The sequence below is a fragment of the Paramisgurnus dabryanus genome, chromosome 2 (genome assembly GCF_030506205.2).
Source record: "Paramisgurnus dabryanus chromosome 2, PD_genome_1.1, whole genome shotgun sequence".
Lineage (NCBI taxonomy): Eukaryota > Metazoa > Chordata > Actinopteri > Cypriniformes > Cobitidae > Paramisgurnus > Paramisgurnus dabryanus.
This window is the reverse complement of record NC_133338.1, coordinates 19,016,394-19,042,321: the sequence shown is the minus strand read 5'-3', so window position 1 is coordinate 19,042,321 and position 25,928 is coordinate 19,016,394. Positions and strand designations below refer to the sequence as shown.

General features: G+C 38.0%; 2 protein-coding genes across 5 annotated transcripts in view; both read left to right on the top strand.

The window, feature by feature from the left end:
* rgs12a (regulator of G protein signaling 12a) overlaps positions 1-16,172 on the top strand; it is a 38,274-nt gene extending 22,102 nt beyond the window's left edge. The window contains exons 4-18 of one of the 4 annotated variants that reach the window (XM_065275455.2): positions 2,847-2,865; positions 4,670-4,839; positions 5,009-5,101; positions 5,708-5,851; positions 5,969-6,151; positions 6,353-6,497; positions 6,627-6,715; positions 7,645-7,848; positions 7,957-8,030; positions 8,291-8,417; positions 10,790-10,880; positions 11,565-11,623; positions 11,888-11,999; positions 12,907-13,371; positions 15,523-16,172. In XM_065275455.2, the coding sequence (XP_065131527.1) occupies positions 2,847-2,865; positions 4,670-4,839; positions 5,009-5,101; positions 5,708-5,851; positions 5,969-6,151; positions 6,353-6,497; positions 6,627-6,715; positions 7,645-7,848; positions 7,957-8,030; positions 8,291-8,417; positions 10,790-10,880; positions 11,565-11,623; positions 11,888-11,999; positions 12,907-13,371; positions 15,523-15,803 (2,256 nt within the window). In that variant the 3' untranslated portion in view covers positions 15,804-16,172. Of the gene's footprint in view, positions 1-2,846; positions 2,866-4,669; positions 4,840-5,008; positions 5,102-5,707; positions 5,852-5,968; positions 6,152-6,352; positions 6,498-6,626; positions 6,716-7,641; positions 7,849-7,956; positions 8,031-8,290; positions 8,418-10,789; positions 10,881-11,564; positions 11,624-11,804; positions 12,000-12,906; positions 13,395-15,522 lie in introns of those variants that run through there. The other 3 variants (XM_065275452.2, XM_065275456.2, XR_012335156.1) reach the window with 3 other exon arrangements.
* A 927-nt stretch (positions 16,173-17,099) lies between these two features.
* Positions 17,100-22,676, top strand: znf16l (zinc finger protein 16 like). Its single transcript, XM_065275494.2, has 3 exons — positions 17,100-17,958; positions 18,116-18,307; positions 19,640-22,676. Exons 1-3 carry the CDS (start codon positions 17,250-17,252, stop codon positions 20,350-20,352), a joined length of 1,614 nt encoding a protein of 537 aa, XP_065131566.1. The 5' UTR covers positions 17,100-17,249; the 3' UTR covers positions 20,353-22,676.
* The last annotated feature ends 3,252 nt before the right edge of the window (positions 22,677-25,928 follow it).

Below are 25,928 nucleotides of genomic sequence, written 5' to 3'. Positions count from 1 at the left end.
ATTTTCAGAGTCAGCCAATCAGTAATGAGATTGGAAGTAGGGGGTGCCAAATAGGTGCAAAACCACTTGTTTAAAATCCCCCACCCTAATAGAGCTATCTGAGAGAGGTTTTTAGGAAGCTTCTAAGGCATTACAGACCCAAACAAAACATTTTTTGTCTACATGTCACATCACAGAACAAGGACAAATACTCCGTTCAATCATTCTATGTCACCTTTAAAGGGGCTGAATGTAAGTTATTACTTAAAAAAATCTTTAAGATAGAGTTTTCATTTGTATATTTATGAGGCAACCATAATGTAATAGAAAGAATGACACCTTGAGTGTCCTCCACGGTTGTCTCTATCAGCCTGTAGGCTCTTTTCTGTGTGGAGAAGTCGGGTCCGAATTGGCGCGAAATTCAAAATGTGACGTCATGCGTGTGCTCGTCTACCTGGGCGTTCCATATAGATGCGTACGGCGTCATTAGTAAACAGCGGCAATCGCTAGCATGTTTCAAATGGACTCTGTAGACGGAAAGAAGCGACCAACTTCCAGCACAATCCAGACACTCACGGAAACTCCTCGTAAGTTTAAAAAAAATCCTTATCTAGTGCGGCCAAAATAGTGCGTGACCGGCGTCGGGGAAAAGACAAGAGTAAACATCGGATTGGCATTTGATTCTTGGAGGGAGCTCCGATCAGCGCTGGGTATGAAAACAGACCTTGAGCAGGTTTCCTTTTTACTGCAAAGGTAAGACATAGTTACAGGGCATCTGTAATATATTATGTTATTGTTTTTGTGGTGTAATGCTAACGATAGCATTTGTTTTGTGGTGTAATGCTAACGATAGCATGTAGCACAGGACCGTTTCAAAAGTTACTTTCTTATATGAATTATCTTTATTCAGAGCACGAGTGCATTAAGATTGTGAGTGTCAGGAGTGTGTTTTACAGTGTCGTGTTACAAAACTTTTAGAAGTAGACTTCTGTTGAAAATATAAAGTAGCACTGCAACATTTTGCTAAAATATGGTCTGTCAAACAATAACCATACAGTACTGTAACTTCTCTTACATTTGTAAACATGCTGGTGAATCTCAATGAGGTGTCTGTGGTTGCTACGGCAACTCTGGTTGTTGTGGTCGTGCTCGTACGAGTGTGCCCACCGAGAACGAGCATGAGACTGGCTGCAGTTTCTATAACGGCCACTGGTGTCAGTAACGGTTAGAAATTTCTCAACTTACGGAGAGCACCTTTAATGGAAAGCTTCTTTTTTCAGATGATGTATAAATCTCAATTTCAAAAATTGATTCTTATGACTGGTTTTGTGGTCCAGAGACACAAATATCAGAATGAATAAAATGCTTCTGTCATTGGGTGTTCTCCATTCTCCGAATCTTCATATTAGCATATAAATGGCACCATTAGCTGTCTTGATAGTGCTGGACAAGCTAACATTAGATACATTAGATAATGGTGACATGCTGGGATTAGAATGTGCCGTTTATGAGCCTTGACAAGCTAATGGTTTTGGTCATTACTTGTTTTTAATACAGACACATAAAAATGGTTTTTAAAATGAGTAAATGTTATTGCTAAATATAAAACCAAGAGCCAGAGTGCTTGAGAGTTTGGCGTTTTGCAGAGAGTTTGGCGTACAGTAGCTTTTGGAGTTAGATGTCCTTAATCAAATGTAGTTCATCAGATGAAGTATGGCGCATATCATGTGACAACTAAACAGTTTCCAAACACTTTGTGTCTGTTTCTTGAGAACCTTACACTCCTAAAATAAGGGGTAAAAAGTGTTCTGTCCTAAAGAACCTTGTGGTAGCCTTAAGGAACCATTTCTTTCTTAATTCATAGTCTGTAAAAGGCGCAAAGGAACAAAAGCTTTGGTGGATGTTAAAGGTTCCTTACAGTCGAATAAAAAACCTCTTTGGTACTTTACCAATTATTAATTCTATTATAAATGATTTTTCATTTAAAAGCACTTGTATCGTATTGTGTTATATTTTTGTTATTGACAATTGTGTGTCTAAATACTTTTTGGGGCTACTCATCTTAAACATCATACAAAAGTTTTGAGAGAAGTTTTATATTACTCATTCGTTTGATCTCCTTCTTTCATTTGTATTCAAACACCACGTAAATCTCTATTCATCTGTGTGTCTGCTGTCCTAATATCTGGCCTCATTCCCTCAGACTTCCTCCCACTGAACAAATAAAGTGTGTGTTTGTACAAGTGCTTTGCTCCCAGCCCAGCTAACACATACACTTTTGATTGCCATGATGTAAATTCAAATATCTGAGATTAGATGTGACATTATACCATAGGGCAGCTTCCATATTGTGGGATTTGGATATTTATTTGCATAGACAGTATCTAAAACCTGGGTCAGTTTATTGTCTGTATGTACAGTTTTGGCTACAATTGTGAGGTCCAAATGTTTCCTACAGATAGGTAGTTAATAAAAACTATGACATAAGAGGTTCTTACTACTTACCAGTGCTTATAATGTTAACAGGTTTCTGTGCGGACTTATGCATTTTTTAGAAGTCTTTACTAATGTAACTTGTGTGTGTCAGTATTATGTGTGTTTATGGGTGGTAACCGTGAGGTGTGAACAGCTGTGTGTTACTACACACAGCTACAACAACAGCCATATGTAAAGGCCTTCCCCTCACAACAAACACACGTTCAGTGAGAATGAGACAGAATGCTGAGATGTCTGCAGACATTTTCTCCAGCTCAGTAACTTTACCGCTCTCCTCTTTTCCATCTCATCATTCCTCGCTTACCTCTCCTCTTCCTCACCAAAGTCAGAATGGAAGTTGCTCATTCATGTCTTTTTTTCTTCTCTTTCAGTCGGCTGCTTCAGAAAGGGGTGAGTACTTTTCTGTTTAAACCATGTTTACCACACTGAGTCATACATTTAAAGAGGCTCTTCAAAGAATGCAGCTGAAAGTGGGCCTTCTATAAGACTCCGTGCTCTGTTGTTGGTTTTCTAGGCTGATTATTTCATTGAAAAAGTCTGCTTTTAAAGTGTTGGGTTTTCTGTAAAGAATTTTTTAAAATTGGCATTACATATAAGAACAATAATTAACACTTTTTACATTTAAATAGTTATGGGTGGATATGGATGGGTATAATAAGCTAATTTGATGACATTGGGAGTATCAAAGTTAGATTTCAATCTTTGACATGAATATTTCTGAATCTGACATGACCTTACTCAATCGGAATTAAATGTATCAAGGTTATTTTTCACAGGATGTTCTTTACATTATGTGGAATGATTTTATGTAGAAAACACGCACAGAAAAAAAATCACAAAACACTGGCAGATTAAAATATTTTTTTTGCTGTATTATATATATATGAATTGTATATATTGACTTCTGTTCTAGCTTTAATAAATAGCTACATTTTTGATTTAGTGAGACATTTTATGCACTTAAGATGTATTTTCTTGATAAGCAAAATGACCTAGGAAAATAACTCTAGTTTAAAAAACAAAAAAAATATAAACTTTAAGTAAATTAGTGCTTAAACCAAGCGAAAAAATCTGCTAATGGAATAAGAATTTTTTTCTTGAAATAAGTTAACTTTTTCCATAAACACTAAATTCAAGAAAATTTTTCTTATTCCATTGGCAGATTTTTTTGCTTGTTTTAAGCACAATTTTGCTTACATTTTTTGTCTAAAAACTAGACTTATTTATAGGTCATTTTGCTCATCAAGAAAATACATCTTAGTTTAAGAATTTTTTTATATTTTTACTGAAAACAAGACAAAAATACTAAGTAAGAAAGTCATTTTTTTGCAGTGTGGAGAACCTAAAGCAGTCATAAAATAAACTATGAGTGAAAGAATGAGGTAGTTATTTTTGATTTGTCTAAAAGGGATTATCACAGCAGTTTTTAGTGTGAGAGAGTTTTAAGGTTTGTCTAGACTTGCTTCTAAGGAAAGCAAATGTTACAACTATGCATGTGTATAGGAACCATTATATGTGGGTGGGGCAAGACCCACTCACTGTTTCTCTAATTTAGCACATATGTCTGTTCAGTTGTCAGAGTGCCGCCTTCAAATCCATTCCACTAGAGCAGGAATCTCCAACCCTACTCCTGGTGGGCAACCTTCCTGCAGATTTTAGCTCCGACCCCAATCAAACACAGCTGAAGCAGCTAATCAAGGTGTTCAGGGTTGCTTGATAATTACGCATAGGGGTGTTGGAGCTGGGTTGGAAATGAAGTCTGCTGGACAGTAGCTCAGGGTTGGGGAGACCTGCATTAGAGGAGTGCCCTAATCAATTAAACTCTGTTCCGCGTTTTAGCCACAGCCTTGACTTCCACACTGCTGCTTCCTCAAATCCATTCCACTTCGCTCATTTAATTAAACTCCATTTCGTGTTTTGCTACTTTCGCCTGTTGCACTCCCACAACAAGGTTATAAAGCTTTTAGGATAACAAGCAATTGTTTAATGCACCATAGCATCAAGTCCAGTAAATTTTTTGGACCCACCCACATTTTCTTGCTTCCAGTGACATTCCTCAAAAAATGATTCTAAAAATTATGTATTTAATTCTATAGACACCTTATTTAATGTATAAAAGACAAAGATTTTTAATTGTTTCAGTTAAAATTGCAATTATTAAAGTTTGATTTCAGATAATGTCTACTCTTTGCAGAACGTTGTGGTGTTGAGTGTCATAATAGCGGCAGTGTTAGCAGTTTGGAGAGTAATGGTAGTCTGCCCAGTGTCACCAACCATCGACGCATTTCGGAACGCCGCGTTGCATTATGGGCCGTCAGCTTCGAGCGTCTGCTCCAGGATCCTGTGGGTGTCCGCTATTTTTCTGTAAGTGTTCCTGTTTTCTTAGACATTTAAATTTGAGCATGAGGTCTACTAGTGGTTCACTAACCACAATTCCTGACTATAAATATTCTTAAGCTTAGATACAGTTTGTTACAGGATGTCACAGAATGGTTGATTCTTTTCTGTTAAAAACTGTTCTGTGTTCCCACAGGAGTTTCTAAAAAAGGAGTTTAGTGAGGAGAACATCTTATTCTGGGAGGCCTGTGAATCTTTTAGCAAAATTCCAGACCATGACAAAAAGCAGGTAATAATCTACACAAGTTTTCTTTGTGATATAGATGGGTCGTGTACACCAAAGCTTTTAAAAGTGGCCGAAAACGCCAGGCAGATGCCAACTGTTGGCGCTTGAAAGTGTTTTTTTTTTTGTTGGGTGTTGGGTTGCTATGATACTTCTGTTCTGTTTATTAGTCGTTATAAGATGCACTGGTTGGTTGTTGTGGTATTTGCCCTGCCCCTAGTCCACTGTGATTGGATGGTCGAGTGAGAAGAAACATTGACAAGCTGAGCGCTTTACCCAAAGTTGAAAAATTTTGAAAAGTGCGGCACTTCAATTGAAAAAATACGCTGGACACAGGTGTAAATGCTTTGGTGTACACGCCCTTTTAGAGTACTGAGAGATGTCAGGGCTGTTGAGCAGTGGACTATGTAGTAGCTCACAGCATGTAAGGGGTTGTTTACACGACATAAACGTTTATCACTCTGTAAAAAAATGCATATGTGTGCAGGCAAGTACTGTATCCTTTAGCCCTAGTTTCTTGTGTCTACTTTCCTACAAAAACAACCACCCCCCAAAAAAGAGAATGAGTAGAAAATGTTGTTGATGGTTTATTAAAAAGAAACTTTTTTTTAGCTATCCCACAAAGCTAAGGAGATCTATAACCGGTTTCTCTCAAGCAAAGCTTCCATGCCGGTAAACATCGATAGTCAAGCTCAACTCGCTGACGATGTCCTGACAGCTCCACAACCTCACATGTTTAAACAGCCACAACTGCAGGTCTGTACATCTTCACATATACATGCAAATACACATACCTGTACTCAAGCATGCATGTAATCTCACACATTTACATGACGATTGAGCAATTCATGAAACTTTAAACTTCCTTCACAGATCTTCAACTTGATGAAGATGGACAGTTATGCTCGATTCCTGAAGTCCACTCTCTACCAGGAATGCATGCTGGCTGAGGTAGAAGGGCGACATCTCCCTGACCCCTGCCCGATCCCATGTAGCCCTGCCCCCTCCAAGCACAGCTTCACCTCTGACCGTTCCACATTCTCCACCCCTAAAAAGGTACTAATGTTGCCACACTAGCACTGAACTGCGTAAGCACAAATTCATATGTATGTACCAATGTGTGTGATCCTGTATGATCCATTCAGCTGTTTAAGTGAGATTATTAGTTTCGTGATAACACAGTTTGTAATCTTGTCATTATGTGACTCTGACGCACTCTTTGGCATTGGACTTTCTTTGCAACATCATATGTTACAGGAAAACAGGAGGCCCAAAACAGGCAGGTCAAGCGATGACCTCAGAGATAAACATTCCGATAAGAAAAATGGCTTTTTCTCATGGTACAGATATCCTAGTATTGGGAAAGGACAAAAGAAAAGAGATCCCCCTGATTTACCTTACAGTGAGTATCAAAGAACATATAACCAGCAGTGATTTTCAATTGTTCAGATGTTTATTTCCAACAAGCTATTTTTGGTAGTTATCAGGGTGTTGTGGTACATTCAAAGACACTCATTAACACGTATTACAGATTGTAATGGCCGGAGAGAGTCTCAGGGTTCCTTGTCCTCCGGAACGAGTCAAGAACTAAACACCTCCAGTCCCGGAGGCAAGAATGAGGTAAGAAGATCTTGGTCAGTTTTCAAAACTTTTTAGCTGAAACCCTGTAAAGTTAACATTGGGAGCTACAAAACACTTACATTTATGCATTTGAAAAAAAAAAATTCCAAACGGACTTGCAGTTCATTTAAGGTAGTGCTTCTCCCTGCAAAAAATGCCTTTCTTACTTAGTATTTTTGTCTTGTTTTCAGTACAAATATCTGCAAATTCTTAAATTAAGATGCATTTTCTTGATGAGCAAAATGATCCAAGGTAATAAGTTTAGTTAGCAGATTGTTTTGCTTTGTTTAAAGCACAAATTCACTTAAATTGTAGATTTTTGTCTAAAAACTAGACTAAAGGTACATTCACATTATATTTTGTTGCTGTGTGTAGCCCTTCTTTTTCAATGAGGTCGTTAGGAGGCGTTTCTAAATCTGGTTGTAATAAACAAATGAGTACCGTCCACCCCAGTAACTGACGAGAGACAGATGACGTGAACTCCACTGCTTCATTCTCATTGGTAGTCGCTCCCGAAAGTCGCAAATAGTTTGCATAAAGTTAAAACTTTTCTCAACTTTTTGCGCGACTGGACACACCCCATTCAGCCGCTAACGTTCACTGTCGCTTAAAGTCGCCAAGCTTACATTGAAATCAATGAGAACACGTCGCTCTGCTACTGCTAGTTGCTGCTAGTCTGAATGCAGCTTTATTTTCCTAGAGCATTTTGCTCATCAAGAAAATACATTTTGATTTAGCAAGTTTTAGATATACTGAAAACAAGACAAAAATATTTAGTAAGAAAGTAATTTTTCTGATGACACAGCTCAAATTGGGGGGGGCGTGAGATGGTTCCAGGGGTGGGGGATATATTAATTTTAAAGTAGCTGTTGGCTTGGCACATTAATAAATATTAATAATTTTGTTTTTTAATTGTTTATTTAAAGCAGTGTGAGCTGAGGAGCTCATGTTTGGTTTTGGACAAGGATAAAGAGAGGTGCAGCAAGACGTGTATCGTGACACTGCCGGACGGCTCCAGCTGCTGTGTCCCTTTACGGCAGGGTGCTTCCATCAGGCAGGTCCTGCTGGAGCTCTGTCAAAAACAGCACATCAATCTGGCTGCTGTCGACCTCTTCCTCACAGGAGGAGAGAAGGTAGAGGGACACATTAGACTTTTATTAGTTTTTATACAGTGTTACTCCTTTATTCATGTTTGAACTTTGCTACGTATTTATTCTTCTAACCCATTATTTCTTGTTTAGCCTTTGGTGTTGGACCAAGAAAGCGTTACTCTCAGTTCCAGAGAAGTTCGACTCGAAAAACGCACTTTGTTCAGGTAAATTATGGTGTTTCTTTTGTGCAGTCATTGCTCACTTGAGTCTCATAATGCTTAATGACCCAATAGTTGCTCCAAACAGTGTATCAGTTTTTCGACTTTTATCTTAAAAGGAAATACACACTGACTGTTTTTAGTCACACCAGCATGATCTGTTACCCTCAAGAGGACCGTATTTCATATTGCGTAAAGAAGACAAATCAAACAAATGTGTCCCTTGGTTGGCAGTGGCTTAGTTTTATCCTTCTTGCTATTTTCAGACTGGATCTGGTACCCATTAACAGATCGGTTGGGTTGAAAGCAAAACCAACAAAACCTGTGACAGAGGTTCTGCGTCCTGTGGTTGCAAAGTATGGACTCCACCTTGGCGACTTGGTGGCCAGAATAGTAAGTTATTGCTGGTAACATTGGTTACATATAGTTCTCATCATCTACTGTATATAGGCTACCATTTATTGTGCTTGTGTCTGAATTTAGTTTTTAAAATCTAAATAGGTAAGTCATCTAATAATTGAAGTTCATCTTGAATAATTCTGTATGCTAAAGAATTTCCTGATGTGAACTCTACATGCAGCTGGTTCAGTGTCACAGGGTGTGGAGTTATGTGGTATATTAGGCACACTGATACTCCACTGCAGTTTTTCCCCTTTTAAATGTTAGACAGTGGTCAAAGCCAGTCGTTTGAGCTAGCCTTCAGAAGTTAATGGAATACAGCGCTAAGCAGAATTTAGAGACGGATGGCTTGACACAAAGCCAAAACCACTCAGTTCTGCATGACAGCTATTTTATTTTTAGCCAGCGGTCTACCAGATTTTTACTTATCTTTCAGAGCAAAGACCCTTATCAAAACCATAATAAGAATGTGCACCTAATGTCTTGGACTAAAAATAACTTATGGTGAATTGCAGAAATGAGGCTTGGCTAAAAGCAGATGCTAATGTAGAACCAATAGGCTAATGCTAAGCAAGCTTAAAGTCAACATGAAATCTAAATGTATCCTTTTTACAATGTATTATCATGATCTTACTGAGCACACAGTAAAAAAAATTGCACTTACATTTTTACGTATAATCAATTTGGATTTCAAAGTCATTTCAACTTAACCTTAACCTTAACCTTGACTAGTGATGAGATGCGTAACTTCTAATTTAGGGTGACCATACGTGCTATTCTTCCCGGACGCATCCCGTCCAGGATTTCGGTGCGTCTTCCGGAAGTCGTATTTGTTGACTGCATACGCCATTCAGTTAAAAACATAAGATATACAATCGTAGTTTAATTCTTGCCTTAAAATGTAACGGTTGCTTTTCTGTAATAATAATAATAATCCTCTATGACGTATGCGGTCGACAAATACGAGTTCCAAAAGACGCACCCGAAATCCTGGACAGGACGGGTCCGCGAAGAATGGCACGTATGGTCACCCTATTCTAATTCAACTAAGCTAATTCAACTTTATTTTATAAGTTACAGCAACTCATCACTAGTCAAAATAAAAAAATCAAAGTCAAAATGACTTAAATCCAAGTTTATTCTTCAAAATTTAAGTGCACATTTTTTTTACAGTGCATGATTTATCAGTGCACATTATTCCACATCCTGGTTGTGATGGTAGAGCCTCAAAAACTTTAGCTTAATTCCTGGGAGATTTTTTTAACCCACCACATGAGACTACATAGTAGTGATGCGCGGGTCAGGTTTTTTCCAACCCGCGGGTCCCGTTTTTATGAAATTATTTGGCCCGCCCCGCACCACTGTATCTATTTTTACAACTCGCCTGCACCCGCTAAAATGAAATAGACATTGTAATGTTAGTGAAAACAGGTTTTATTTTAGCCTAAAAGTGCTTGGAAACCATTCGATTACATCACCATTTGAACTGGTAACAACATACACTTATGAGCCATAGAAACCAGTATGGTCATATTAAAGTGATAGTTTACTTTAAAATGAAAATTCTGTCATTGTTTTCTCATCCTCATGTTGTTCTAAACCTGTATGAATTTCTTTTTTCTGATGAACACAAAATAAGATATTTTAAGAAATGATGGTAAACACACAGCAGTAGTGAACTATCCCTTTAATAACAAGATAGGATAATTATAAAAATGTTCAACATTTACAAAGCAGCGTTTGAATGATCTATTCACAAATTCCCAACCTTAATTTCCCCCGAACCTTGTCTTTTATTTCTCTGTTTGATTTGTTGTTGTGGCAGTGTGAGCTGCTTGGCGTTTTTTTGATGTGAGCCAAAGGTTTGAGGACATTAAGTTACGTTGCACAAGTACCTAGTTACGTTGCTGCATAGGCCTACTTATTTTAACCTTATCAAAAAACGTAATAAAATATGAAAATATATATTCCCAAATATTCAAATATTTATTTTGTTTTAAGTTCCCCGCCCCAACCTGCCCCGCAAATAAAGTGACAATAGGCTTTATGCCCAGCTGCACTATTTCCTGAACTTCAGCCAGCTCCTTGTTTCCTGTCTGGCATTATTGGACAAACTGATTAATCCAGGTGTGCCTGACCTCAGTAGTCACAAACAAACTGATTAATCCAGGTGTGCCTGACCTCAGTAGTCACAACAACAATAATCAGACACACCTGTATTAATCATTTTGGCCCATTCACATTTTGGCCCTGTTCTTTTGTGAAATGTGTTCTTGTAAAATGTCACTTAAAAAACAACACATTAAAAGGTAAAATGTGTTCTGAATGCTTTGTTATGCTGAATGTAAAATTGTTCTTTTGTTTAGAGTGGAGAGACAGAGATTCTCGATCTTGGAGTGCCCATATCAAACCTTGATGGTCTACGAGTTGTATTAGAGAGGGCTGATCCAGCCAAAGGTACATGACATACACACACAAACTGTATATTATATCCTCTTTCCCTAACCCAACCCTTAGATCTGAGCCTCAAAGAAAAGTTTCTGCGTTTTTAAATAAAAATAATTTAGTTTGATTTAAGGGTTTATTATACCAATAATTCTACGTAGGTCCTACGGCGGGGAAAATAAATGTTTGACACATCAGCATTTTTATCATTAAGGGGATTTTTAAGTGGGCTATTGACACAAAATTTCCACCAGATGTAGCCATCAAGCCAAATATTGAATTCATACAAAGAAATCAGAACATTTAAGTATACAAGTTGACTCATAATAAATAAAGTGAAATGACACAGGGAATAAGTATTGAACACACTTTCTTTAATACTTTGTAGAAAAGCCTTTGTTGGTGATAACACACATTTTTTTGACCTGACGGGAGGGTTTTTAATGGACCAATCACAGCGCTAGCGGTCTGCATAGAACAGATGCATTGTTAAATTTTTGGCGAGGTGCGCATAGGGCTACGCACAGCCAACCACTTTCCTCATGTTGGTCCCCACACTGTAGAGTCTACTAGGTAGACACACACACACACACACACACACACACACACACACACACACACACACACACACACATAATACAATCAAGGTCAACCTCAACATTCCTTTGTGTAATTATTGTTGTACTCCTCCAACAGACAAGTCTAAAACACTCAATTCTAAAACATCAGCAGACAAGAAAGATCTATCAAAAGAGGTGAGATGTCTTTAGTCAATGCAGTTGTAAGGTGTTCTGCCTGCATGTGTTCATTCATCCAACATTTGTTTGCTTCTGTCGGATGTTTAGCAAAAGAATGTGCATCGAATGATCTTTTCCGATATCAGTAATTATTACGCAATCCATTTTGTCTTGTTTGTCCACTTTGTCCACTGAATAGATCAAACTTAAACCTAATGAAAATAATTGTAAAAGACAGCCCAGGAATCACTCATCATACATGCGTCTTTGCTGCATTGCTAGAGAGACACCGGCTCAGGGACGAAACTGACGAAAGGAGTTGATGACAAACATCCCCAGCCAGCAGCATCAGAAAGAAAGAAGGGCAAAAAGAATCACATTGATGAAACTGAAGGTAAATATTTTTTGGAATACTTGTATAATTTTCTTCTGTAATAAACTTAAAGGGAAAGTTTACCCAAAAGTCTTAATTTACTCACATAATTTACTCTAATGAAGATATTTTGTGGAATGTTTGAAATTAAACCGATCATGAGCCCGATTGACTTCCACAGTGGGAAAAAATAATGCTATGGAAGTGAATGGGGCTTATGATCGGTTAGGTTTAAACATTCCTCACAATATCTTCCTTTGTGGTCATCAGAACAAAGAAATTTTGGGTGATCTATCTCTTTAAATTGGTACTTAATGACTCTCCATTTTGTTATTAATTTAGTGAATGATCACGCTGTTCATTTTGCAACAATAACATGAACTTACTGTATATCACTGGTTCCCAAACTGGGGGGTTTATAATATTTTATCAAATATATTAGCATAAATTCTGTTTTTAAAAAAATAGGCTACTAACCAACAGCACTGCATTGTATCATGTAAAATGTTTTGTTTAATTTAAATATAAGTTTAAGAATATGAATTTCCTTTTGTGGGGCCACAAAGAGATGCACCCTACATAAAAGGGGGTGCACGCCGAAAAGTTTAAGAAACACTGCTTTATATTCTCCTTTACTTAATTTATGTTTTTAAACTATTCAGATTTTTTGGCCGGTTACTTATATTTGACAAAACAATTCAAAGTATACCAGGTATATTGGCACTACCTACTGGGATTTTTATTGACAAGTATTCAAGATTACTTTATTGGTTCCGAAATAATTTTTTGTCCAAAACAAATATCCTTCCGGACCGATAAAGTAATCTTGAAGTATTGGGCTGCAATTGGGCTTTTCATTGTACATTACATGTAGTTTGGGCTCATTGTTATAATTTGTTTCAATGTTTAAATCACTCTCATTTCCTAGAATTTTTCGAATTGCTCAGTCGTGCCCAGAGCAGTCGTGTCGATGACCAAAGAGGCTTGCTAAGAAAAGAAGACCTGGTGCTTCCTGACTTTCTTCGTGTGGACCCTGATCCTGAACCCCAGCCTCCCAGCTGTTCCACTCCCACTTCCCACAAACCCGGCCATACAACCGCCATTACCATCTCCCATTTCCCCAAACCCAGCTCTTCAAACGGACATCCCCGCGCACCCAGCCCCGAATCGGCCCCTTTCACTGCCCCGCTCTCCCCCATCTTACGCTCCTCTGGTCCCCAGAGTCATGACGAGGAAGGGCTGGGTGATCTAACTCTGGTTGGGGAGGGGGATATCAACAGCCCAAACTCCACCCTGCTTCCACCTCCACCGAGCTCTCCGGCCCCTTTTGAGGGCAGCCTACTCGTGGCCAACTTCACTCCACCACCTTCTGTAGACAGACAAACCAGCCCAGGTATATCTACCACCTGACTAGCCGTGAGTATGGGTGTATGTGTGTTTGTATGGTGGTTGGTGTATTCGAATAGACTAGTGTTGTGATAAAAACATCTTGAATTCACCTGTTACTGTGCTGTGGTGCATTTTAAACATTATATACACTGACAAGCATTTTTATGCTAAAAACTGTTCTTATGCATGACAAAGTACATTTGCTACATGACATACTGTAGGTACGATTTATGTCAAAGCAAATTCTCATAATAGTTCATAATAGTTCATCTTCTTTTGCCTAGAGGAGAACTTAAGTATGTATATGTAAATAACATGTTACATATGTAATACTCAATTTTTAATACAAAATAACAGAGCATAACTTTGTTTTTTTCTGTCGGAAGACAACATTTGTACAGAAATTAAGATTGCAGATTATGTTGTAATGTATATGAATTACTGCAGTCTTTTACAGTGTTAACATGGGTGTATTAAAGATGTGTTGTTTACAGTGTTGTACATAATTAGTGGGGTTAAAGATCACTTATCATATTTTTGTTTATTTTGATAAATCAATCTGTGAATGTGTGTCCCTCCCTACCCATCTATACCCCTATAGCAGTGGTTCTCAAACTTTATGGTGAGTCCCCCCCCAACATATTAAAAGATACAAAATGCTTTATTTTTCCAAGGTTTAATTGAACAGAATGTATGATGAATTAATGTATTTTCAAAAAATGACCCCCTGGCACCATGCCCCCAGTTTGAGAACAACTGCCCTATAGCCATCATTGCCTTCACTGCTCTTCAACAATGCTGAATCTTAAATCTTTAACCAGAGATATTAACATGCTAATATTTGAGCTTAAACAATCACATTGTTGAATTGCTTTCCATCCTGTCTTCTTTGTAGTTGATCATGTCTGTGTGATTCTAATTAGATTCAATAAATGCCAATAAAATCAGACAAGGCTTGCCTGTGATCATGTGTGACATCCCTGTACTCATGCTATTTTCCTACTTGATTTTATCATGTCCTTTTATGCACCTTTCTTTCCTTCCTGTTCTTTTTTATCCATACCTTTAATTGCATTTTAATATATATATATATATACACCTCACTGATGTAGATGCAATGATAATATCTGATGTACTAATAATCAAACAAACAATCTAATATGGTGTACTGCATGTTTTTGTACAATAATAATAACATTCATTCTAACTGCCCGAAACGACAAAAATATAACTGCATGATCAGTTTCAAGTGATCAACATGCTTCTGTTTGACCCATTTTAACGACTAAACGTTTCCTTTTCTAAGAACGTATACACAATCAACAAAACATGAGAGCACTTTCTTAGGTGATTCATGTGAAGGCACCATTTTGAAGGGGGGCTTAGTTTTATTACAAATAGGGCAATACTGCCACCTTCTGGTTGAATGGTCAATCTTAATGGGATAGTTGACCTAAAAAGGAAAATTCTGTCATCATTTAGGCATCCTCATGTTGTTCTAAACCGAGTTTTTATTTTTCATTTTGATCAACACAAAAGAAAATATTTGGATAAATGATGTAAGCACACATCTTATTGTTACCATTGACTTCCATAGGAGGAAAACAAATATTATGGAAGTACTGTGATAACTGATGGTAAGCAGACAGTTGACGGTACACATTGATCTCCATCATATTTGTTTTTCCTACTATGTAAGTCAATGGTTACAATCAACAGTGCTCAACATCTTTTATTAAAATAACTTATTTTGTGTTCATCAGAAAAAAGAAACTCATACAGGTTTACAACATAAGGATAAGTAAATGATGACAAAATTTAAATTTTTGTGTAAACTATCCCTTTAAGATCTTAATGAGTGGGAGTAATATTATAGTTATAGTGAGTTTAGAGAAATTGTGGTGCAAATAGTGAATTTAACTAATTTGGTAGTCTGTGGTAGTAATGTCTGATGGACGAGTAGTAGTACTAACTATCAGCTGTTTTCAAGAACATTATGCGCAGAACAAAATCACAATGTGACAATCATTAATAAAAAAATCTAACTAACTTGAAAGATTCAGTAGCCTATAACTCTTCTGGTTCCCCACTGCCACATTCTCTCATTTATGTATGTACGTGCTCGACTGACTTTTGTACAAACTCCTTTTTCAAGGTACAAATGGAAGAACCGTGTGCACTTCAGCTGTCAACCATCAGGGGGAACAATGTCCCACATCAGCAGCCCAAGAGAACTTGTCTGTGCTGGACAAAGGAGTCAGTGTGAAGGCGGTAACGCTGGAGGACAGTTTTGAAGGCTATGCAGCTGAGATTCGGCAGTGCCAAACCAAAATGAGAAATGGTATTTACCCCTCCACAGAACCGTCTCGGCCCCTTAGTGGTGTGCTGGAAGTCAATGAAAGCGATACAGTCCAATATAAAGCCACATTTGTTTAAAGGAAGCTGCTGTTTTCAGAGATGGATATGGAGACAGAATGCATGTGTACATATTGTGTGTCATTAATACCATGTAACTTTAGACTGTTTTTTACTTAAAAATAAATAATGAAATAATTATAATGTATTTAATTGCATATTTATTGTGTATTTCATATTGCACTACAAGTTGAATCTTTGGGAGATTTATGGGGAGTAAATGCAAATTGTCTCTGGAATTTATTTTACCAGTTAAATGTTTTTTTATGCGTTTGATCTCTCTTGGACCTGTGTGTTTGGAAGTACAGACAAATAAACTACAAAAATGATAATTAAAATAGCATAAAAAATTATTTTACATTACCTATACTGTATTTGTGTTTGTTTGCTTGTTGACAACAGGTAACTAGTATCCCTTTATTACATGTTTGACAGGGCATAAACACAGCTATCTTTGTTTTGGTGTGTTGGAGTAATTATTAACTGTTTAATTGTTTAACCTTTTTTCAGGCCAAGGCCCCTTTAATGGATAGAGAGAAGGAAGGACCCCCAGTATCAAATTAAAACTGGGTTTACATACTTATGTTCAAAGATATTAAAATAATAATTTTGGTATGCATAATCACATAGGCCTTCTATGTACTACATAACAATTTTAATTTACTGAATAGATTTTAATGTGGGAACCTTCATTTAATAATCTTTTATTTGTATTATTTGCCTATTAATGCATTTATAGTTTGATGCCTTAATTTCATTTTCCCCCAAAATTTGATGCCTCTGACCCTCTTTGAAAAGCTGTACTATATACAGTATACAGATTTACAGTTTATATTATTAAAATAAAATTCCATTTGAATACTAATATCATTTACAATACCCTTAATTTATATATATAAACGTATAGGGGCAGTTTCCTGGACAGGGTTTAGATTAATCCAGTACTAGGCCTTATATTAGGACATTTAGGTCGTTTTTACAAACATACCTTACAAAAACCAATACTGGTGTGCATATTGCGACAAAACAATGGCACTAATATATATTTTAAAACATGCCAGCTGTGTTTTCAGTTAAGACAGAGATCAAACATGCATAAGTCTGACACTAACCTTAATCCCTGTTTGGTAAACCGACCAATAGATAATTAATTTGCAAAGGACAAACTCAGCATATTTTGCAACATTGGGGTATTCTGTGTTAACATGCTGCACTGAACCTTATAGAGAGGCACAAACAATTACACAATGCCACTGAAAATGGAACAATGGGTACTATTGTCGAAGGGATCTGCTGCATTGTTTCTAAAACCGCACTGCAACTAAAGGGTGACACTGTAGAGGGCGCTGTTTAGATACCCAACTTCCGAGGTGGGAGGAAGTTCGCTTGGCGTTCTGTGGTGTCTGCAGCCTCAATGCCCATCACGATCAAAACACTGTACTGAGGTGAGTGTCTGAACTGTTTAACATGAACCGTAAAAGAAACCATTGCTATAACGAAACAGGACAGTCGTCGGAGCCCCAGAGCGCGTTTATGGACATTACAGGGCCCTTCAGTCGAAATGATGAAGATTTCTCTGAGCTCGAACCAGACGAGCAGCTCGTATGCTCGGTGACCGAGATCACGGAACATCTCGGCAGGAACATCACGGTGGTGCTGGAGTCCGCGCTGTCTGAGATACGAAAGCTGGTCAGCGTCCGGATCAGAGTCCTGAAAATGGAGCTCCGCGAGAAAAGCGACGAGATCGAGCTGCTCAAGGCCAAACTGGAGTCGACGGAGAAAGACGGAAGAGTTTCTAACTCCAGCAGTTTGGAGGGCAGGAAAACTGACAATCAACCGGGCCAGAAATACAGCGCAGACCTGAAAAAGACCAAACCCGGGATGCCAGTGGTCAAGAAGGAGAACATAAACGCGATCTGTGACTATCTGATGAAGGATAAGAACCAGCGGGGTGGTGCTGAAGTGGATAGCGACCAAAGCGACCAGGCATTTGGGTCAGAGCGGGATGCGCGCGCTGAACCGCAGCCGCACGCGTCTCTGAGCCTGTGGACGGATAGCGGTGCCGGGGATACGGACGCGGACACGGACATTTTTAACATGTTACCGTCCGCCAGCAAACGCATGTATGACTATGAGTGGATGACTGGAGTGGAGCTCAATTCAGCCGAGTTCAAAGGTAGTAATGGCTTGTCTAAAAAAGTGCATGTGGTGCGCTTGTACATGTGATCATTGCATATAGAATATCCATGTAGTTGAATGCAGCCAAAATGCGCATGCGTATGTGTTTTACTTGAGTGCTGCTATTAACCCGTTATCTCTTCTTACTTCATCAGGTGATCCTGAAATGAAATGTGAAAACGTTCCTGCTGAGGAAGGTGATGACAATGAAGATTCAGACGGAGGTAGAGGACGTTTGCGGTCAGTTTCTGACTCAAACCCCTCTCAATTTTCTTTAGACACACCAGGCTCCCCCCGAGAAGACAGAAGCAGCCCAGCAGAGGACAATGTCGACAGAATAGAGCCAGGTCAGTGTTTTGAAAGAAATAGAAATTTGGTAGAAGGCTGTACTACTGACATTGACATTCACTTTAAATGTCTTATCGTCAATCACAGCTTATTCACATATGCATTATTATTCACAATACCTACTGAACCCTGTGTACATGTTTGTTTACCATAGCTCTACTGCAAACGCTACTGAGCTGCCATCATTGAATACATAATTGTCAGCCGTAACTAATTTGTTACATTGAGTTTATAACATTGTATTAGGACTGGGTTGGCCGGGAAAGCCAGTGTGGTTCTTTTAAATGTGTCTCTGAATACAATTCTGAAAGATCCCAGTTTAGAAAAAGTCATGTTAGTTTTATCTTAACCACCTACCTATACAGCACATTACACTCTAAGGGGCCAGTCACACCAATAGCGTTTATGGCAGTTGCAGGCGCCTTTTTTGAATGATATTCTATGGGCAGGGCGCGTTTGCGCGCTGTTTATGCGCGCCGAGCGCCTTGCGGTTTTTTGCCACCTGCCGCGCACGCGTTTTTGAAGGAGCGCTGAGAGCGGAGAAGCGCCCGACGTCATTCGTGTCTTTCCATTGTCCAATCGAATGAGGGGAGAGGCGGGCCTTACGTTGTGGTGAGGGAAGTTTAGTTGCTTTGAAGAACCGGACACCAGTCGCTCACTCTCTCCTGTGTGTTTGTGCACCTCTCACCCTCAAACAAGGTCAGAGCAAGCGTCCTCTTTTTAAAGTTTCTGCTGATATGACAGTTAACAGCAAAAGGGCGCTCACGCTTCAATATTTGATTGACAAGACAGCTGACTCGGTGGTTGCTTAGCAATATGAAAAGCCGCGTCGCACTGCTCTTTTTTTAAAAAAGGCAGTGCGTCGCGCCTTGCGTTTGCAAGCGTTTAAAGCGCTTTTGGTGTGACTGAAGCCTAAAAAAACAAACGGTGCTATATAGCACCAAAACTGTTGCTTTGGATCGTAATCATAGAAGAACCGTTTTTAGTGCCATATAGCACCGGTGAAGCACCAGTGAAGCACCTGTGTAAAACCATATAGGGGCCATATAGCACCACTATAGCACCACATAAGGTTCTACAAAGCACTATTATGGTTCTACACAGGTGCTTCACCGGTGCTATATGGCACTAAAAACGGTTCTTCTATGATTACGATCCAAAGCAACAGTTTTGGTGCTATATAGCACCGTTTGTTTATTTAGAGTGTATAGCCTCTAGATAAAGTTATTTTTTTCCCCATTAATCCGAATCTATATACTTGTTTATCGTAAAAAGTGGGAAAATCATGTATCTTGAAACTTGAAATAAACTCTTACATTTACCTTCTCTAGGTCAGCAATTCTCCTCTCATACCTTTATTTGCCCCTTCTGTGGGACTCTCTGCCCTGACTCCTCTTTCCTGGAGGAACACATAAAGCTTATGCACCACGATGAGAGAACCCAGGCTCTGCAGTCCCCTCCGGGAGGTTCTTCCTCTCGTGGGGATGGTGATTCGGGGGAAGCAGGGCGAGCTCTGGCAGGCCCAGAAGGACATGTAAGAGGGGCACCTGTGAAGAAAGTGGAGGGTGGCTACGAGTGTGGAGACTGTGGCCGGCATTTCAACTATTTGGGCAACCTGCGACAGCACCAGCGCATCCACACTGGCGAGAAGCCGTTTGTCTGCTCCGAGTGCGGGGAACGTTTCCGCCATGCCGCACGTCTCAAGAGTCACCGTCTTAGCCACAGTGGGGCCCAGAGCCCCTTTCCTTGCCCTCAGTGTGGTAAAGGCTTCCCGGTGCTGTCTGGACTTAAGCGCCATCAACGTGTACATACTGGAGAGAGTCCTTATGCTTGTCCCCAGTGCGGGCGCAGATTTAAGGAGCTGGGCAATTTATATACACACATGCGCATTCACAGTGGGGCCACGCCCTATTCTTGCTACCAGTGTGGGCGGAGTTTCAGACATCTAGGCACATATAAGAGTCATCGCTGTATGCCTGCTACTCAGCTGCCCAGTGGGCATAGTCCAGCATGGGCACAGGAAGACAAGGTGCAAACTGGCTAATATCATGTCATCAAAGTTAAATAAAGTCAAATATATGGTGATAAATTGGTGACGTCAGCTGCTGGTTCAGGAACAGCTTTATTCTGAAGACAGTAAACAACGAATGAACGTGTGGTCAAATGGACAGTAGAAGAGAGGAAATCTCAGTGTGGTCACCTACAGTAGCTGTCTGCAATGTTGTATCATCATGACAAGAAAATCATGAAGGTGTGTGGATTAACACATCTTTCATTTATTTTAGACAACATTATCTTGTTAGATGCAGTTGTTTTTTTAAACATTTTGCAATAATGTGATCTCATTTCAGACACGAAAGGTTTTGGATGTCCGTACACCGTATTTCAAGATTTCACGTAATAAATATAATTTTGTTTAAATTGTGTTTACATTTTTTAAATACATGTATTAACTTTTGTACTGGTGAGATTCAGAATTTTTACTGGAAATGGAATTGATCAAGATTTTGGTTAATGCAAATTGAAAAATGACTAGCTCAGCTGCCATCTCTCACACCTTACAAAAATGTTCTGTGGCGATACCATAGTAAAATTATGTATCAGATGGAAATTTCATGATACCTTGGTAACATAATAAGGTTGTATTAGTAAACATTATTAAATTGATTAACTAACATGAACAAACAAGTTTTCAATATGTATAAATTCTTGTTAATGTTAGTTAATGTAAATACAGTTATTCATATTAGTTCATGAAGCATTAAAGTTAAAAACAGTTACAACGCTTGATTTTAATAAATGTATTCGTAAATGCCGAAATTAACAAGAAGAGAGTAATTAATGCTATAGAAGTATTTTACATTGTTAGTTTATGTTAACAAATACAACCTTATTGTAAAGTGTTACCGATACCTTAATATGGATTATATTGGACTGGGTTTTACATGGTATTTCATGGATTTAAGGTATTATTATGCATGGCAGATTTAAGTACAAAAGATTAGTAAAATGTTTCTTATCAGTATACAGCCTCTTATGATGCCAAAAACTGATCTACAGTTGTGGCCAAATGTGATGTCAGGGGGGTATATACAATGTTTGCTATATTATCCCCTCAGTTTAGATGAAACCATTGTTCAAAAAGGCAAAAACCACAGTGTAATAGGGAATCTGTTTTTTATTTAAATAAAAAAATACTCACAGGTAATAAGGCATACACTCACTGCAATTGTATTTGTTATTAATATTTTGTGGTAATTTTTTGTATTTATTGGCCTGAGCGGTCTTCACGATATTTTGCATCCTTAATAAAATATTCGAATGAAGATGTCAGTTGTTCAAGGTTGGACATCATTTTTGGTCGTGGCTGTAAAAGATGGATGTGTTTCAAAATGTCCAAAAAGCAAAAAGTCTAACTTACTCCATTTTCAGTACAAATACCAAAAATCAGATTTAGTGTTTCTTTCTTCGTTTGTTGTTTTATATTTCATACAATTGACAAATGGTGTTTAAGACCACTTAAAATGCGAAGCTTGTGTTATACCTCAGTATTGCATTTATTCGCATGTGCCCATTCTATGCCATTGTTAAAATGAGAGCGAGGCCATCGTGTGGCTCTTTTGTGTTAATGCATCAAAATTGTAGGCGCATTTGTTCACATATTTTGTTACAGAAAGTATAAACATTTTCTATTTCATATATATGTGATTTTTTTACATATGAAAACTTAAAGATAAAGCTGAAAAGAAAAAGCTAATTTCAGATCTTAGGACTGGTATAGGCTTCAGCATTCATGAACACAAGCATGGCTTACATCAAATTTAGATTTGTATTGTTTTTAATGAGGCTGGTCTTATACAGTACAATTTCTTTAACAATACAGTGAATAACACAAGAAGACACAATTTAGAATTGTAAATGACTAGTTGTTTATGCATTTGTAAGCAGTTCTAAACATTATTAAAGCACATTAAAAATAATAACGCTTGTGATTAAGTAATTTAAGGAAAAGTTTTATCTAGCCTGAAACGAAATGTCAGCTGATTATGGACACATGTTGATGAAATGTTTTGTGAATGTTCAGTCTCTGGCGTGTCTGAGAGGATAAAGTACCCATGACTGTTCTGTGAGGGGAATGTGTATGTCAGTACACAGTAAAAAAAAATCCGTAGAAATTGCAGCTGGTTTTCCAGTAATTTACCAAAGATTTAAATTTATGTTATTTACTGGCAACATTTTGTTCAAAGTTAAATGAACATTTAACATTTACAATTCTTTGTCTTTACAGATTAAAAAACAGCATCAAGCTAAACATTCTGGGAAACAAAATCTGAAGCAAAAAACAGAAAAAGGTTGATGATGATTTCTGGTTCCCAGAATGCTTTGCATGAGGCTGTTATTGTATTGTTTTATTCTGTAAAGATAAAGACTTGTTAATATTAAAAATGTATTTAATTTTGAACAAACTCTTGCCAGTAAATAACATAAATTTAAATCTACGGTAAATTGCCGGCAACCCAGCGGCAACAACATTGTGTTTTTTTACAGTGTAGAAATGAAAGACTGCAAAAAACATCTTTCAAATTGACATCGGAGCTATTTTTCTTTATGTAAGGTTGACACATCTTTGCCACATCACTTTCCCGCCTTAATGACAGTGCCGGCAGCCTACTTTTCCTTCCTCCAGGAGATTACAGAGGTAGGAGACTATGAGACTGACAGTATTTTCTAGAAAAAAAAACAATTTAGGAAGCAGCAACATTTTCACACTAGGCTACAGACTGACTTACCTACAGGTCAGTTTAAGTTGTCAAGAAAAAGAAAAGTGACTGCACTTCATAACGATCATAAAAGGGTCAAAAAAAGCAAAAGATGCAGTCACTGTAATTTGAATGGTCAAAAAGAAGAAAAAACGTGGTTGATCTTGTATAGGGATAATAAATGTTTCATTGATGAAACAATAACTATAAGCTCTGCCAACATGCTTACACTGTAAAAAATTTAGCTCTAATTTTTGCAGCTGGTTGCCAGAAACATACTGTAGAAGATAAAGAATGAAAATGTCTCATGTTCATTTCACTTTGATCAAACTGTTGCCAGTAAATAACATAAATGTGAAATCTACAATAAGTTATTGGCAGCTAGTTGCCAGTAATACCCAGCAATACTGTAATTTCTACAGAATTGTTTTACAGTGTAGTTTTTCCCCCTTGCTGCCACTGTCTTTTTTGACTGTTGTACAGATGCTTGGTATATGAATAAAATTAAGGAACAAATGTTGAATGTAAATAATTCACAAAATAATGCCTTTATTGAATTGTCTTTTGCTTTAACATTACAATAAAATATTGAATACTTTACTTTTGCATTAAGGAACAATATTTAATTACAAATGTGATTACAAATTACAAAACAACTACAAAAATAATGTGGATTATCTATAAAACACAGCAACATATTATTACAACAGAAAGGTATTAAACAGCTGTACCTCATTTCACATCTTTCGTAGTGTTTTAACATTTCTTTGAGGCACGAGTCAATGAACTCGAAAGTGCCCACCATTAAACCAGACCCAAGCCCATGGGTTGCCTGTCCAAATGTCTCCCAGTTTCTCCCTAAAGTTGACAGAAGTGTTTGTAAGGTCTTCGTGTAATTGAAGTACACTTCCTGACAAAAGTCTTGTCGCGTATCTATTTTGTAGAAACACCTGCTATTAACCTGACTTTTAATTAATCAATTGGTGTTAGAAATAGCTCATATGAAAAGCTAAAACCCTTCCAAATTATGTTTAATGCACTGAAATAAATTATTATTTCACTAAAAATAGATTTATCATTTAATCAAGACAGAAAGGTCAAATTTTGGCAAGACAATAGTTTTGTCGCCTATACAGAAGAAATTGAACAAATTTACTGCAAATACTAAAATATACACTCTAAAAACAAACGGTGCTATATAGCACCAAAAGTGGTTCTTTGCTCGTAATCATAGAAGAACCATTTTTAGTGCCATATAGCACCGGTGAAGCACCTGTGTAGAACCATATAGTGCTTTGTAGAACCATATGTGGTGCTATAGTGGTGCTATATGGCCCCTATATGGTTCTACACAGGTGCTACACAGGTGCTTCACCTGTGCTATATGGCACTAAAAATGGTTCTTCTATGGTTACGATCCAAAGCAACAGTTTTGGTGCTATATAGCACCGTTTGTTTTTTTAGAGTGTATCAGGAAATTAAGTAGTGCTGCTGTGAGATCCAAATGTAATATCTTGTATGTCTTCCATGAGCTTGAAGGACTGCATCCATGCGGTTTAGCAAGGATTCATACAATGTATTGATGAAGTCATCAGGAATAGCAAAGAAAGCAGTCTTGCATGCCTCCCAGAGTTCATCAATATTCTTTGGTTTCGTCTTCCATGCTTTCTCTTTCATCCTACCCCACATATGCTCAATGATGTTCATGTCTGGTGACTGGGCTGGCCAATCCTGGAGCATCTTGATCTTCTTCGCCTTGAGGAAATTTGATGTGGAGATGGAAGTGATGTGATGGAGCACCATCCTGCTGTCGGTGTTCTCTCTTTCCACCACTTCCTCATAGGTGTTTCTTGGTCTGTGCAAAGATTATGTAGAAAAATTACAAAAAACTACACTTTTGGAACGACAAATGGGAATAATATAAATAGTATACACTCACCTAAAGGATTATTAGGAACACTATACAAATACTGTGTTTGGCCCCTTTCACCTTCAGAATTGCCTTAATTCTACGTGGCATTTATTCAAGAAGGTGCTGAAACCGTTCTTTAGAAATGTTGGCCCATATTTGGGGTTTCTTTGGCTATGCGGGACGTGACATCTCGTCGGCTGGCAAGGGTAACGAGACCAAGGAACTGCAGGAGGCGAAGTACCAAATTTCCGTGACGTCGTTGCATCGCACGGGAAGTTAAGGTACCGTTGTGTTATGTGTTTGTGCTCCGGAGAGTGAAGGGGCCAGTTTTCCGGCCTCCACCCACACGAGCTATGATTCGGGCCTGCAACGGGGGTTGTTGTGAATGACTAGTGTGTGTGTGTGTGTCTGTGTGTGGGCCCACAGTGTTAATTATAATTCGATTGTGTTTTTCAGCTTGTTTAAAACTGTGACTAGTACAGGTAATGTGTTGATACCCAAAGTAAATAATTACCTTCTGTTATATGCAAAAAGATTTTCCTTGTTCAATTGATTTGTGAATACAGATACCACATTTGGGCATTCTTACCTGAAATAAATTTTCTTATGTGTTAAAGGGTCAGATTTCATGTCACTGTGATTGTCAATACATCACATGCTCAAGTTTAGTACTTTTGAACCGTTTTGACATTTTGTGTGTGTTATTATAAAATCCTTTTGTATTTTGTTACTCATCTACGAGTTTATTATTTCAAAAGGAGTTTATTGTGTGCATTTCAATTATATTTGAGTATGGGTGTTAATAACAAGTCTTTCTAAAGTAGAATAAGATAATTGTGATACCAGAGGGGCCTAACTTTAACATCTGTAGGCATATAGCAAATTAATCATCTGTGCTGCTCTATCTATTTAACGTAACTACAAGTAGGGGGCGCTACATCATCATAG